Consider the following 16,929-nt stretch of genomic DNA (forward strand, 5'->3'; position numbering starts at 1 on the left):
AAGAAAGAATATCAGAATGAATGCTCTCCAGAGCACATTTAAAGGAACAACCCAACTTTTTTTCTTTCATGATTCAGATAGAGCATGCAATTTTAAGCAACTTTCTAATTTACTCCCATTATCAATTTTTCTTTATTCTCTTGATATCTTTAGTTGAAAAGCAAGAATGTAAGTTTAGAAGCCTGCCATTTTTGATTTACAACCTGGGTTATGCTTGCTGATTGGTGGCTAAATGCACCCACCATTAAACAAGTGCTGTCCAAGGTTCTTAACAAAAAATTGTCTGGCTCCTTAGCTTAGATGCCTTTTTTAAAATAAAGATAGCAAGAGAACAAAGAAAAAGTGATAATAGGAGTAAATTAGAAAGTTGCTAAAAATTGCCTGCTCTATCTGAATCATGAAAGAAAAAAATTGGGTTTAGTGTCCCTTTAAGATAAGTAATGTAGCTACAGGTGAACTTTTCACCTGTAGCTTTGAAACATTTACATTTGTTTTAAAGAAAACTAATGTACATGTTTAAACAACTAAAACATTCAGTATTTGTTTAGTTTTAAATGAAAAGAATACAGAATAGTGCAGCCACCGAATATTCGGGGAAACTAATTTCCCTGAATGGAATCAAAATTTTGTCCGAAATGAAAATTTTTTGGCTGCACATCTCTAATATTTTTTTTTTAATAATCTGTCTAAGAAAGAAATAACAAATCTGAACTAATTTCCCTGTTATTTTTCCATTAACAAAAAAAACCAAACTATTAATGTGCAAATTCGTTCATTTATGTTTCTATATTTTTTAGATAGGTATACAAGTTAACAGATAAACAACTTAGCAATTCTCTCCCCCCCCCCCCCATTCATTTTGTTATTGAGCGAATAATGGAAAAACTCAAAATTGTAATTTGTTTATTTAGACCAATAGTTAAAGGGACACTGAACCCAAATTTTTTTCTTTCGTGATTCATAGAGCATGACATTTTAAGCAACTTTCTAATTTACTCCTATTATCAAATTTTCTTCATTCTCTTGGTATCTTTATTTGAAATGCAAGTATGTAAGTTTAGATGCCGGCCCATTTTTGGTGAACAACCTGGGTTGTTCATGCTGATTGGTGTATAAATTCATCCACCAATAAAAAAGTGCTGTCCAGAGTCCTGAATAAAAAAAAAAGCTTAGATGCCTTCTTTTTCAAATAAAGATAGCAAGTGAACGAAGAAAAATTGATAATCGGAGTAAATTAGAAAGTTGCTTAAAATTGCATGCTCTTTCTGAATCACAAAATAAAAAATGTGGGTTCAGTTTCCCTTTAAATCAGCCATATAATGTAAGTTGCACATACATTATCAAGATACGCAGCCTACCTAGCAGACATCATATTTTTAAAATCATCCCCAGAAGGCTGATCTTTCAGTTTCAACAGGATGGTTTCTCCAGTCTTCAATTTCTGCCGTTCTTTAATAAAAAGAAAAAGAATTAAAGGGACATTATACACTAGATTTTTCTTTGGATACATGTTTTGTAGATGATCCATTTATACAGCCCATCTGGGAGTGTTTTTGTAACAATGTATAGCTTTGCTTATTTTTTATAACATTCTTGGTTAGGAGTCTGATTTTCAGACTCCTAATTAAGCCCCAAAGTGTCAGATGTATACATACGTTTACAGACTAATACTGGCTCATGTTTGTCTAATCTTTCTTTTCATATGCAGGGCGGGGGGGGGGGGATATCTGCTCCTAGCCTCTTTCACAAGGTGTTCCAGCTAACCTCATCAACAGTGCTAAACTTGGAGCTTCTAAATAAGTTTTTAAAAGGGCTTATACTGGATTTTTAGATCAGTGTCTGTGCGTATTCTTTGTTATAGTAGTGTCTATTACATACAGTTTTATAAAAATCGGTGTATACTGCCCCTTTAAGATAAGGTGACCAGATTTTAAGAATTAAATCCGGGGACATATACACACACGCACACACAAGCATACATATACACACACGCACACACAAGCATACATATACACACAAGCATACATATACACACAAGCATACATATACACACGCATACATAGACACACACACACGCATACATACACATACAAGCATACATATATACACACACACACACACACACACACACAAGCATACATATAGACACATACATATACACACAAGCATACATATACAGACAAGCATACATATATACACACACACACACAAGCATACATATAGACACATACATATACACACAAGCATACATATACAGACAAGCATACATATACACACAAGCATACATATACACACAAAACACACAAACATACATATACACACATGCACATACACACACATACAAGCATACATATACACACACACACAAACACACAAGCATACATGTGCACACATACACACACGCATACATATACACAGACACAAGCATACATATATATATATATATATATATACACACACACGCACATACACACAAGCATAAATATACACACATGTACATACACGCACAGGCATACATACACAAGTTCTTTCCTCCTGACCTGCGCGCTGCTTGTCATACGCTGGGACAAAGTGACGTTATCAGGACGATCACTTCCTCCCAGCGCTTGGATGCAATACAACAGGAGCGGGGGACAGTTCAACAGGAGCCGGGGACATTTTCAAGGGATATCATTTTTAAGGGGACAGTCTCCTCAATCCGGGGACTGTCCCCTAAAATCGGGGATGTCTAGTCACCTTACTTTAAGATAGATACAAAGTTAAAAAAAAAATACACAGTAATACAAACAGTGCACTTACTTGATACGTCCTCAAATCCATCCCAGAATTCCTTGACATTGCCACTTGAAACAACTCCCTCTTTGCAGTTCAGAAGGTCTCCTTGATGATTTCCAAAATCTTGGCTCACGGCTTCAGATTTCCAAAGACTGGCATTCATCTTTTTGTGTGTCCCAGATACGACAACGGTCTATTAATTAAGCATGTACACAGTTAATTAGCATCTATGAACAATCTGTACAGTACATGCGGTTTATACTTCTGGACACTATGTAATGTTCTGGTAAAACAGGTTTTTGGATCCGCTTGAAATAAGCCAATGTGTTCCTAAGAGATTTTAATCACATTTCTACCCACAATAACAGTTGTGTATCCAAATTGTAAAAAAAAATATATATATATATATACACACACATTTTACTTAACAGCCTTGTTTGTGGCTTGTACCTTGTAACTCACATGTAAAACTAGAGAGGGCACATCTGTTTAAAAGAAACGTAACGCAATAATAAAATGCTCTAATTTAAAAAAAAAAAAAAATCTTAGTAGATAAATGCTCATTGTCAGCTGTGTGTAAAACCTTCAAGTGGAGTTAAACCCACAGTAAAAGTCACGCTCAGAAGCCACAGTGCATTACTGCTCCAGAGCACAACAAGGCCTGTGTCAAGTAATTCATATACGCGTATCCACCAACAACAGGTAGGGAGGGTGCCTTGTGTGCAACACTAACAGTGCATTTAACCCCTTAGTAGAAGCTAAAAAATAGTTACTGTTGGCCAGTCATGTTATAATAAAATACTTAAACCAATTAGTACATTTTATTTAATATCCTAAAATACCAGATGCTGTTTTCTTTTGTGATTAAAGGGACACTGAACCCAAATTTTTTCTTTCATGATTCAGATAGATCATGCAATTTTAAGCAACTTTCTAATTTACTCCTCCTATTAATTTTTCTTCGTTCTCTTGATATCTTTATTTGAAAAAGAAGGCATCTATTCAGACCTCTGGACAGCACTTTTTCATTGGTGGATGAATTTATTTACATTCCTGCTTTTAAAATAAAGATAGCAAGAGAACGAAGAAAAATTGATAATAGGAGTAAATTAGAAAGTGGCTTAAAATTCCATGCTCTATCTGAATCATGAAAGAAAAAAATTGGGTTCGGTGTCCCTTTAAGACAGAGCATGCAAATTTTAAAAAAAGTTTTCAAATTACTTCTGCTATCAAATTTGCTGTATTCCCACTGTATTCTTTATTGAAGAGATACCTAGGTATGGAATAAGATTGCAGTCAAAAAGGAAAGCGTGTGTGATTCTTTATCATTGCACATAAATTGTGACATATGAATACAAATTAACATTTTTAAATACAATTTTTTTTTTAAGAATACAAATCTTTAATTATGAATAGAATTCTTTTTTGGAATTACACTTTTGTGTTTTGGAAATACATTTTTTTTCTTTTGGAAGTACAATGCTTTTTTTTGTTGGAATTTTACTTCTAGTATGTGTCAAAATACTGTCAAAAATAAATTCTAGTTCCCAGTTTGCTAAAGGACTTGTGATGTCACAGCATTCCGTTCAGTAGTTTGCCAGGGAACTAGCTGCTCTTTTGGTTTTTAAATAAATGTGGAGAAATGGCTGATAATCCCAGCACATTAACATCTCAGGTAAACTTTTTTAACATTTATCATGTAACATACAACATGGTTTAAAATGCCAGACGTAATTGTTGTCATTTGCATCATACAACACTATACAGAGGAATATTGATTTTGATGTTTTAACCCACTCAGGGGCTAACGACGGCTCAGAGCCGCGCTAGCACTCTACCACTTTGCGGGAGATCTGGGAGCTCTCACCCGCTCCTACCCCGGCGATCAGGCCTGTATAGTGACAGGCATCTCCGGGTCTTTACTTTTTGCACGGTGACGTCATGCACAATGACGTGATGACATCACCGTGCAACTTTATTTAAAAATTACATTGACAAGTATAGGGAAAGGGGGCATGCTGCTTAGAAGCCTAGATCTCAGGCATCTAAGCAGCTACAGACCCCCAAGACCCACCGTTGGAAACGTAATCGCCTAACCTTTCCTAGGGTGTAAGAGGATCTAAAAAAAAAAAAAAAAGTTATATATTTAAAAAAAAAAAAAAGTTAAAAAAAAAAAACTTATATAAGCTAAGGAACCCAGGTGGGAAAGTGCTTAGCACTCAAAGGGTTAAGTACAGTTTTCTTAGTAGCAGAACAAAACTCACTTTTGCATGTGGTCTTCTTTCAAACTATGTTTTTTAATGTTTTACAATACAACATGCCCAAAGTGCTTAGTTTTATAATAATAATGGATTAAGGAATATTGATTTTGATGGTTCCCAGACAAACTACCAAAAAGCAAAACTGTACTTCCATAATAAAAAGAGATGTGCATTTTTAATTAAAGAATTGTATTTAAAAAAAACAGAATTTATGTTTACCTGATAAATTACTTTCTCCAACGGTGTGTCCGGTCCACCGCGTCATCCTTACTTGTGGGATATTCTCTTCCCCAACAGGAAATGGCAAAGAGCCCAGCAAAGCTGGTCACATGATCCCTCCTAGGCTCCGCCTTCCCCAGTCATTCGACCGACGTAAAGGAGGAATATTTGCATAGGAGAAATCATATGATACCGTGGTGACTGTAGTTAAAGAAAATAAATTATCGGACCTGATTAAAAAACCAGGGCGGGCCGTGGACCGGACACACCGTTGGAGAAAGTAATTTATCAGGTAAACATAAATTCTGTTTTCTCCAACATAGGTGTGTCCGGTCCACGGCGTCATCCTTACTTGTGGGAACCAATACCAAAGCTTTAGGACACGGATGAAGGGAGGGAGCAAATCAGGTCACCTAGATGGAAGGCACCACGGCTTGCAAAACCTTTCTCCCAAAAATAGCCTCAGAAGAAGCAAAAGTATCAAACTTGTAAAATTTAGTAAAAGTGTGCAGTGAAGACCAAGTCGCTGCCTTACATATCTGATCAACAGAAGCCTCGTTCTTGAAGGCCCATGTGGAAGCCACAGCCCTTACTTTAAATTTTAAACTGAACACACTTTATTACTGCAAATGTGAAAAAGTATGAAGGAATTGTTCAAAATTCACCAAAATTTCACCACAGTGTCTTAAAGCCTTAAAAGTATTGCACACCAAATTTGAAAGCTTTAACTCTTAAAATAACGGAACCGGAGCCGTTTTTATATTTAACCCCTTTACAGTCCCTGGTATCTGCTTTGCTGAGACCCAACCAAGCCCAAAGGGGAATACGATACCAAATGACGCCTTCAGAAAGTCTTTTCTGTGTATCAGAGCTCCTCACACATGCATCTGCATGTCATGCTTCCTAAAAACAAGTGCGCAATAGAGGCGCGAAAATGAGGCTCTGCCTATGATTAGGGAAAGCCCCTAGAGGATAAGGTGTCCAATACAGTGCCTGCCGGTTATTTTACATAATTCCCAAGAATAAAATAATTCCTCAAAGCTATGAAGTATAAAATATGTTTATATATCAATCGTTTTAGCCCAGAAAATGTCTACAGTCTTAAAAGCCCTTGTGAAGCCCTTTTTTTCTTATGTAATAAAAATGGCTTACCGGATCCCATAGGGAAAATGACAGCTTCCAGCATTACATCGTCTTGTTAGAAATGTGTCATACCTCAAGCAGCAAAAGTCTGCTCACTGTTTCCCCCAACTGAAGTTAATTCCTCTCAACAGTCCTGTGTGGAAACAGCCATCGATTTTAGTAACGGTTGCTAAAATCATTTTCCTCTTACAAACAGAAATCTTCATCACCTTTCTGTTTCAGAGTAAATAGTACATACCAGCACTATTTTAAAATAACAAACTCTTGATTGAATAATAAAAACTACAGTTAAACACCAAAAAACTCTAAGCCATCTCCGTGGAGATGTTGCCTGTACAACGGCAAAGAGAATGACTGGGGAAGGCGGAGCCTAGGAGGGATCATGTGACCAGCTTTGCTGGGCTCTTTGCCATTTCCTGTTGGGGAAGAGAATATCCCACAAGTAAGGATGACGCCGTGGACCGGACACACCTATGTTGGAGAAATATATATATGAAAATTTAGATTTGTATTTGTATGTATTAATTCATGTACAATGATAAAGAATCACACGCTTGCCTTTTTGGCAGAAATCTTATTACATACCTAGGTAGGCATCTGGAGCGCTACATAGCAAACTCTTGCAAATGGATAACATTCTTAAAAAAACTGCTGCCATTTAGTGCTCTAGGCATGTGCATGCTGCTTAGTTTATGTCCCTGCTTTTCAACAAAAGATACAAACAGAACAAAGACATTTTGATAATAGGAATATATTTAGGGGGAGGCCTGAAGACAGGTTTGAAAACCAGTGCTCTATCTGAATCATGAAAGAAGCATGTTGGGTTTCATGTCCCTTTAAGAAAATGTTCATAGCAGTAAAGGTAAGAATAGTACTTTATTCTGAAGTTCAAGATAGAAACCTTCTGATGTTTCTACTCATGTTTAGTAGAGCTGTTTATTAGCCTAACAGAAAGGTCATAGCAGAACAAATGTGTGCATCAGGAACCCTCCGTCCCATGCCAAGACAGCATACGTGCTGATGCGTTGTGTCCTTGTGTGTCACTGCTGACTGGGATAGAGGATTTTTTGGAGGGGTGGAATAAACATTTTTTCTAATTTAAAGGGACAGCAAAGTTAAAAATTTATGAGTCAGCACTCATTGGCTAAAATGCAAGTCTGTAAATATTACAGAGATAAGGGGGCAGTCTGCAGAGGCCTTTTTTTTGTAGATACAAGGTAATCACAGAGGTAAAAATTATATTAATATAACTGTGTTGGTTATGCAGAACTGGGGAATGGGTAATAACAGAATTTATGTTTACCTGATAAATTACTTTCTCCAACGGTGTGTCCGGTCCACGGCGTCATCCTTACTTGTGGGATATTCTCTTCCCCAACAGGAAATGGCAAAGAGCCCAGCAAAGCTGGTCACATGATCCCTCCTAGGCTCCGCCTACCCCAGTCATTCGACCGACGTTAAGGAGGAATATTTGCATAGGAGAAACCATATGATACCGTGGTGACTGTAGTTAAAGAAAATAAATTATCAGACCTGATTAAAAAACCAGGGCGGGCCGTGGACCGGACACACCGTTGGAGAAAGTAATTTATCAGGTAAACATAAATTCTGTTTTCTCCAACATAGGTGTGTCCGGTCCACGGCGTCATCCTTACTTGTGGGAACCAATACCAAAGCTTAAGGACACGGATGAAGGGAGGGAGCAAATCAGGTCACCTAAATGGAAGGCACCACGGCTTGCAAAACCTCTCTCCCAAAAATAGCCTCAGAAGAAGCAAACGTATCAAACTTGTAAAATTTGGTAAAAGTGTGCAGTGAAGACCAAGTCGCTGCCCTACATATCTGATCAACAGAAGCCTCGTTCTTGAAGGCCCATGTGGAAGCCACAGCCCTAGTGGAATGAGCTGTGATTCTTTCAGGAGGCTGCCGTCCGGCAGTCTCGTAAGCCAATCTGATGATGCTTTTGATCCAAAAAGAGAGAGAGGTAGAAGTTGCTTTTTGACCTCTCCTTTTACCAGAATAAACAACAAACAAGGAAGATGTTTGTCTAAAATCCTTTGTAGCATCTAAATAGAATTTTAGAGCGCGAACAACATCCAAATTGTGCAACAAACGTTCCTTCTTCGAAACTGGTTTCGGACACAAAGAAGGCACGACTATCTCCTGGTTAATGTTTTTGTTAGAAACAACTTTTGGAAGAAAACCAGGTTTAGTACGTAAAACCACCTTATCTGCATGGAACACCAGATAAGGAGGAGAACACTGCAGAGCAGATAATTCTGAAACTCTTCTAGCAGAAGAAATTGCAACCAAAAACAAAACTTTCCAAGATAATAACTTAATATCAACGGAATGTAAGGGTTCAAACGGAACCCCCTGAAGAACTGAAAGAACTAAGTTGAGACTCCAAGGAGGAGTCAAAGGTTTGTAAACAGGCTTGATTCTAACCAGAGCCTGAACAAAGGCTTGAACATCTGGCACAGCTGCCAGTTTTTTGTGAAGTAACACAGACAAGGCAGAAATCTGTCCCTTCAAGGAACTTGCAGATAATCCTTTCTCCAATCCTTCTTGAAGAAAGGATAGAATCTTCGGAATCTTTACCTTGTCCCAAGGGAATCCTTTAGATTCACACCAACAGATATATTTTTTCCATATTTTGTGGTAAATTTTTCTAGTTACAGGCTTTCTGGCCTGAACAAGAGTATCAATAACAGAATCTGAGAACCCTCGTTTTGATAAGATCAAGCGTTCAATCTCCAAGCAGTCAGCTGGAGTGAGACCAGATTCGGATGTTCGAACGGACCTTGAACAAGAAGGTCTCGTCTCAAAGGTAGCTTCCATGGTGGAGCCGATGACATATTCACCAGATCTGCATACCAAGTCCTGCGTGGCCACGCAGGAGCTATCAAGATCACCGACGCCCTCTCCTGAGTGATCCTGGCTACCAGCCTGGGGATGAGAGGAAACGGCGGGAATACATAAGCTAGTTTGAAGGTCCAAGGTGCTACTAGTGCATCTACTAGAGTCGCCTTGGGATCCCTGGATCTGGACCCGTAGCAAGAACCTTGAAGTTCTGACGAGAGGCCATCAGATCCATGTCTGGAATGCCCCACAGTTGAGTAATTTGGGCAAAGATTTCCGGATGGAGTTCCCACTCCCCCGGATGTAATGTCTGACGACTCAGAAAATCCGCTTCCCAATTTTCCACTCCTGGGATGTGGATTGCAGACAGGTGGCAGGAGTGAGTCTCCGCCCATTGAATGATTTTGGTCACTTCTTCCATCGCCAGGGAACTCCTTGTTCCCCCCTGATGGTTGATGTATGCAACAGTCGTCATGTTGTCTGATTGAAACCGTATGAACTTGGCCTTTGCTAGCTGAGGCCAAGCCTTGAGAGCATTGAATATCGCTCTCAGTTCCAGAATATTTATCGGTAGAAGAGATTCTTCCCGAGACCAAAGACCCTGAGCTTTCAGGGATCCCCAGACCGCGCCCCAGCCCATCAGACTGGCGTCGGTCGTGACAATGACCCACTCTGGTCTGCGGAAGGTCATCCCTTGTGACAGGTTGTCCAGGGACAGCCACCAACGGAGTGAGTCTCTGGTCCTCTGATGAGCATGCACAGTTGTAATGGTCTTAGATGAATGCGCGCAAAAGGAACTATGTCCATTGCCGCTACCATCAAACCTATTACTTCCATGCACTGCGCTATGGAAGGAAGAGGAACGGAATGAAGTGTTTGACAAGAGTTTAGAAGTTTTGTTTTTCTGGCCTCTGTCAGAAAAATCCTCATTTCTAAGGAGTCTATTATTGTTCCCAAGAAGGGAACCCTTGTCGACGGAGATAGAGAACTCTTTTCCACGTTCACTTTCCATCCGTGAGATCTGAGAAAGGCCAGGACTATGTCCGTGTGAGCCTTTGCTTGAGGAAGGGACGACGCTTGAATCAGAATGTCGTCCAAGTAAGGTACTACTGCAATGCCCCTTGGTCTTAGCACCGCTAGAAGGGACCCTAGTACCTTTGTGAAAATCCTTGGAGCAGTGGCTAATCCGAAAGGAAGCGCCACGAACTGGTAATGCTTGTCCAGGAATGCGAACCTTAGGAACCGATGATGTTCCTTGTGGATAGGAATATGTAGATACGCATCCTTTAAATCCACCGTGGTCATGAATTGACCTTCCTGGATGGAAGGAAGAATTGTTCGAATGGTTTCCATTTTGAACGATGGAACCTTGAGAAACTTGTTTAAGATCTTGAGATCTAAGATTGGTCTGAACGTTCCCTCTTTTTTGGGAACTATGAACAGATTGGAGTAGAACCCCATCCCTTGTTCTCCTAATGGAACAGGATGAATCACTCCCATTTTTAACAGGTCTTCTACACAATGTAAGAATGCCTGTCTCTTTATGTGGTCTGAAGACAATTGAGACCTGTGGAACCTCCCCCTTGGGGGAAGCCCCTTGAATTCCAGAAGATAACCTTGGGAGACTATTTCTAGTGCCCAAGGATCCAGAACATCTCTTGCCCAAGCCTGAGCGAAGAGAGAGAGTCTGCCCCCCACCAGATCCGGTCCCGGATCGGGGGCCAACATTTCATGCTGTCTTGGTAGCAGTGGCAGGTTTCTTGGCCTGCTTTCCCTTGTTCCAGCCTTGCATTGGTCTCCAGGCTGGCTTGGCTTGAGAAGTATTACCCTCTTGCTTAGAGGACGTAGCACTTGGGGCTGGTCCGTTTCTACGAAAGGGACGAAAATTGGGTTTATTTTTGGCCTTGAAAGACCTATCCTGAGGAAGGGCGTGGCCCTTACCCCCAGTGATATCAGAGATAATCTCTTTCAAGTCAGGGCCAAACAGCGTTTTCCCCTTGAAAGGAATGTTAAGGAGTTTGTTCTTGGAAGACGCATCCGCTGACCAAGATTTCAACCAAAGCGCTCTACGCGCCACAATAGCAAACCCAGAATTCTTCGCCGCTAACCTAGCCAATTGCAAAGTGGCGTCTAGGGTGAAAGAATTAGCCAATTTGAGAGCACGGATTCTGTCCATAATCTCCTCATAAGGAGGAGAATCACTATCGATCGCCCTTACTAGCTCATCGAACCAGAAACACGCGGCTGTAGTGACAGGGACAATGCATGAAATTGGTTGTAGAAGGTAACCTTGCTGAACAAACATCTTTTTAAGCAAACCTTCTAATTTTTTATCCATAGGATCTTTGAAAACACAACTATCTTCTATGGGTATAGTGGTGCGTTTGTTTAAAGTAGAAACCGCTCCCTCGACCTTGGGGACAGTCTGCCATAAGTCCTTTCTAGGGTCGACCATAGGAAACAATTTTTTAAATATGGGGGGAGGGACGAAAGGTATACCGGGCCTTTCCCATTCTTTATTTACAATGTCCGCCACCCGCTTGGGTATAGGAAAAGCTTCTGGGAGCCCCGGGACCTCTAGGAACTTGTCCATTTTACATAGTTTCTCTGGGATGATCAAATTCTCACAATCATCCAGAGTGGATAATACCTCCTTAAGCAGAGCGCGGAGATGTTCCAACTTAAATTTAAATGTAATCACATCGGGTTCAGCTTGTTGAGAAATTTTCCCTGAATCTGAAATTTCTCCCTCAGACAAAACCTCCCTGGCCCCCTCAGACTGGTGTAGGGGCATTTCAGAACCATTATCATCAGCGTCCTCATGCTCTTCAGTATCTAAAACAGAGCAGTCGCGCTTACGCTGATAAGTGGGCATTTTGGCTAAAATGTTTTTGATAGAATTATCCATTACAGCCGTTAATTGTTGCATAGTAAGGAGTATTGGCGCGCTAGATGTACTAGGGGCCTCCTGAGTGGGCAAGACTCGTGTAGATGAAGGAGGGAATGATGCAGTACCATGCTTACTCCCCTCACTTGAGGAATCATCTTGGGCATCATTTTCAGTGTCACATAAATCACATTTATTTAAATGAGAAGGAACCTTGGCTTCCCCACATTCAGAACACAGTCTATCTGGTAGTTCAGACATGTTAAACAGGCATAAACTTGATAACAAAGTACAAAAAACGTTTTAAAATAAAACCGTTACTGTCACTTTAAATTTTAAACTGAACACACTTTATTACTGCAATTGCGAAAAAGTATGAAGGAATTGTTCAAAATTCACCAAAATTTCACCACAGTGTCTTAAAGCCTTAAAAGTATTGCACACCAAATTTGGAAGCTTTAACCCTTAAAATAACGGAACCGGAGCCGTTTTTAACTTTAACCCCTTTACAGTCCCAGGTATCTGCTTTGCTGAGACCCAACCAAGCCCAAAGGGGAATACGATACCAAATGACGCCTTCAGAAAGTCTTTTCTATGTATCAGAGCTCCTCACACATGCGACTGCATGTCATGCTTTTCAAAAACAAGTGCGCAATACCGGCGCGAAAATGAGGCTCTGCCTATGATTAGGGAAAGCCCCTAGAGAATAAGGTGTCTAAAACAGTGCCTGCCGATATTATTTAACAAAAATACCCAGATTAAATGATTCCTCAAGGCTAAATATGTGTAATATATGAATCGATTTAGCCCAGAAAATGTCTACAGTCTTAATAAGCCCTTGTGAAGCCCTTATTTACTGTCTGAATAAAAATGGCTTACCGGATCCCATAGGGAAAATGACAGCTTCCAGCATTACATCGTCTTGTTAGAATGTGTCATACCTCAAGCAGCAAAAGACTGCTCACTGTTCCCCCAACTGAAGTTAATTCCTCTCAACAGTCCTGTGTGGAACAGCCATGGATTTTAGTAACGGTTGCTAAAATCATTTTCCTCATACAAACAGAAATCTTCATCTCTTTTCTGTTTCAGAGTAAATAGTACATACCAGCACTATTTTAAAATAACAAACTCTTGATTGAATAATAAAAACTACAGTTAAACACTAAAAAACTCTAAGCCATCTCCGTGGAGATGTTGCCTGTACAACGGCAAAGAGAATGACTGGGGTAGGCGGAGCCTAGGAGGGATCATGTGACCAGCTTTGCTGGGCTCTTTGCCATTTCCTGTTGGGGAAGAGAATATCCCACAAGTAAGGATGACGCCGTGGACCGGACACACCTATGTTGGAGAAAAAGGGATTTTCTTTGTTTTAGGGCAATACATTTTTTGGAATAGACTGTCCCTTTAATGATTTAGATAGAGCATGCAATTTTAAAAACTTTGCAATTTACTTCTATCAAATTATGCACAATCATTTTATACACACTTTACGAGGCACCAGGTCCTACTGAGCATGTGCAAGAGTGTACATATATACAAGTCTGTCATTCGTTTATCGCTGGCTGCAGAATCTGTTGGCGCTTTACAAATAACCGATAATAGTAATAATAATAATAATAATAAAGGGGTGTGGAAATTAAATTTATTTATTTAAATTTAGAGTAAGAGCTGTTGCTTTGTCTTTCTATTTATTTATTGATTATGCAATTCCGCTGTATTTAACGGTCCTTTAATTAGATTTTAAAAAGTGACCAATAAACTATGTGGTTTGCATAACGAGAGAGCAAATTTGGCATAAAATATTTACAAGTAAAAAAACAAAAAAAACTTTTAATATTTAATTTGACAGCTTCTACTGTAATTTAGAACAAATAATTTACATATTTTTTTCACTGCTCCTGGGTGCTAATTTGAAGATGAGCCAGTGCTGATGAATTTGCAATTAACAGTTACCTACACACCAGCGGTATGAGAATTACACAATATATAGAGTTCAAAGAACTTAACATGCCAGGTATTTTATGACTTATAATGTGTGTCCAAAGTCTGTCACTATTATCTGCAAAGTCGTTTTTTCCCTTTGTGAAATCTAAAAACAGTGCATTTTAAAACACAAAGGGCTAGATTACAAGTTAAAGGGACACTAAACCCAAATTTTTTCTTTCTTGATTCAGATAGAGCATGCAATTTTAAGCAACTTTCCAATTTACTCCTATTATCAATTTTTCTTCATTCTCTTGCTATCTTTATTTAAAAAGCAGGAATGTGATGCATAGGAGCCGGCCTATTTTTGGTTGAGAACCTGGGTTATGCTTGCTTATTGGTGGGTAAATGTAAGCCTCCAATAAGCAAGCACTACCCATGGTGCTGAACCTAAATGGACTGGCTGCTAAGATTTACATTCCTGCTTTTAAAATAAAGATAGCAAGAGAACGAAGAAAAATTGATAATAGGAGTAAATTAGAAAGTTGCTTAAAATGTCATGCTCTATCTCAATCCTGAAAGAAAAAAATTTGGTTCAGTGTCCCTTTAAGTGCAAATTTGCGTTTACACGTGCGCAATATTTGCATTTAGCTTGGCAATACCAGAGCAGGTAAATATGCGCTGGTATTACAAAAAAGGTGCAATGTGAACGCGAGCTGGCGTTCGTATTCCTGGAAGCCAAGCGCTTATGGGAGCACACTTCTCCTATGTAAAGGCTATTTTGGTGTCTTTTTTTCTAACATTCTCTCATTTTTAATACCCTTATAATGGCTTTGTGCAGTTATTTTTTTTAAAGTTCAAATGCGCATATATTTATATCATGTTACTGTCCTCTTAATTTCAGTAGGCAATTGGGGCAACTATTTATTTTTAACCAGAGGTCTGACCTCGCAAAGTGAAAATGTGAGTATTATCCAGCCACTTGTAAAGAATGGTCATTTAATCAAGTTGAGATATCGCCTCACTTGTAATCTACCTTAAGTTTTTTGTTCTGATGTGCAGATACTGAAAAAAACAGTGTCCAAACACTGAACTCTGCAAACAATGACGTTGTTAAAGGGACACTCAAGTCAAAATAAACTTTTATGATTCAGATTGAACATGCAGTTTTAAGACACTTTCCAATTTGCTTCCATTATCAAAATTTTGCACAGTCTTTTTATATTCACACTTTCTGGGGAACAAGATCCTACTGAGAATGTGCACAAGCTCTTATGGTATACGTATACTAGTCTGTGATTGGCTGATGTCTATCACATGATACAGGGTGCCGAAAAATGGGAGAAAAAAATAAATGGGTCAGAAAAAAAAAATCTGCTTATTTGAAATTCAGAGTAAGTGTTATTGCATTGTCTTGTTATTATGTACTTGTTAATTATGCAATTTTACTGCATTGAGTGGTCCTTTAAACTACTAATATTATGGTAAAAATACAGCTACATACTATTCTAAAGCTAATTGCATGGAATAGATCATTATCTCTAGCATGTTTTTACTCTTTAATATCCCTTTAAGGCCCAGATATACACAGACCTGCACTTGTCAAACATCAAAATTAAACCGCATTTAAAACCTCTCTAATACAAATATATTTTTGACAAATTTAAAAATTAGCTTCAATTTGTCAGCTCCCTGTATTATCATGTGATCAGCCAAACACTGACACATATACACTCTTGAACTCTTCCAGTAGTAGCTGGTGCCGAAGACAGAGAGTATATAAGAAAAAAGACTACACAATTTGATAATGAAAGTAAATTTGACCTTAGTGCCCCTTTAAAAAAAAAAGATGATAATCGTAAACAGACGAGTACTGGACAAATTCTATGAATGTTTATTAGATACTGATAAACCACAAATTCCTTGGAGATCTGATCCTTAAAAACTTCATAAGAACACATTTTCCATAATGATGTCTCGTCTGTAACACGGTTTTTCAGTATAATATTAATGAGTTTTTGTATCAATGCCAAAATAGCAGTTCTGCATTTTAAAGGATTTTACTGCAAAAGCTTAAAGATTGCTAATGAGGCCATAATTAATCAAAATACAACTAAGCTGTCAACAGACAGCACATTTACAACAAAACAGATTCTATCAAATAGAAAAACACACACACAAAAAACAGTGATATTTACTTTTAGAAAAAGATGGTCAAAGAATGTCACAGGTATCACAGTACATTCAAATTAGAAAAATAAGCACCAGCCTAGTAAATTAACATTTTTATTGCTAGGGGGAAAAATAAAACATTACACCAATTTTAGTTTACAATCTTAATTTGCAAAAAACTTTGGATTGTAAAAAGCATAACCGAAAATCAAACAAAAAATAACCTTGAAAATAATAGCACTAAATATGTATTCCAATAAAATGCATGAGATTTATAATTTCCTAAATGCCCTTAATGGGATGTTCCAGTGTAAACTATTTAAAGGGACAGTCTACCTGAATTTTTTTATAGTTTAAAACATGAGATAATCCCTTTACTACCCATTCCTCAGTTTTGCATAACCAACACGGTTATATTAATATACTATTTAACTCTGTTTAACCCCCTTACCTCAGTGCTATTTACAAACTTGCATTTTAACTAATTAGTGCTGCTCCATAAATAATTTCTCTGGATTGAGCACAATGTTATATCTATATATGACACACATGAACCCGAGGCAGAACTTTCTTTTCCACTTTCTGCAATGCAATTTTTTATTGAAAATTTTTTTGCCGTCATTTTGAAATAAAATAACAATTTAAATTAGGCAGTTACACACAAGCTCAATTGCATTGTGTTGATAA

At 38.5% G+C, this 16,929-nt stretch overlaps 1 protein-coding gene across 3 annotated transcripts in view; it reads right to left on the reverse strand.

The window, feature by feature from the left end:
* The window catches only part of JMJD1C (jumonji domain containing 1C), a 551,993-nt gene that overhangs the window by 21,286 nt on the left and 513,778 nt on the right, over positions 1 to 16,929 (reverse strand). For all 3 annotated transcript variants that reach the window (XM_053692264.1, XM_053692266.1, XM_053692265.1), the window contains 2 exons: positions 2,800 to 2,968; positions 1,359 to 1,449 (listed from right to left, as the gene is read on the reverse strand). In XM_053692264.1, the coding sequence (XP_053548239.1) occupies positions 1,359 to 1,449; positions 2,800 to 2,968 (260 nt within the window). The remainder of the gene's footprint in view (positions 1 to 1,358; positions 1,450 to 2,799; positions 2,969 to 16,929) is intronic.

The sequence above is a fragment of the Bombina bombina genome, chromosome 9, assembly GCF_027579735.1.
Source record: "Bombina bombina isolate aBomBom1 chromosome 9, aBomBom1.pri, whole genome shotgun sequence".
In the NCBI taxonomy this organism is placed as follows: domain Eukaryota; kingdom Metazoa; phylum Chordata; class Amphibia; order Anura; family Bombinatoridae; genus Bombina; species Bombina bombina.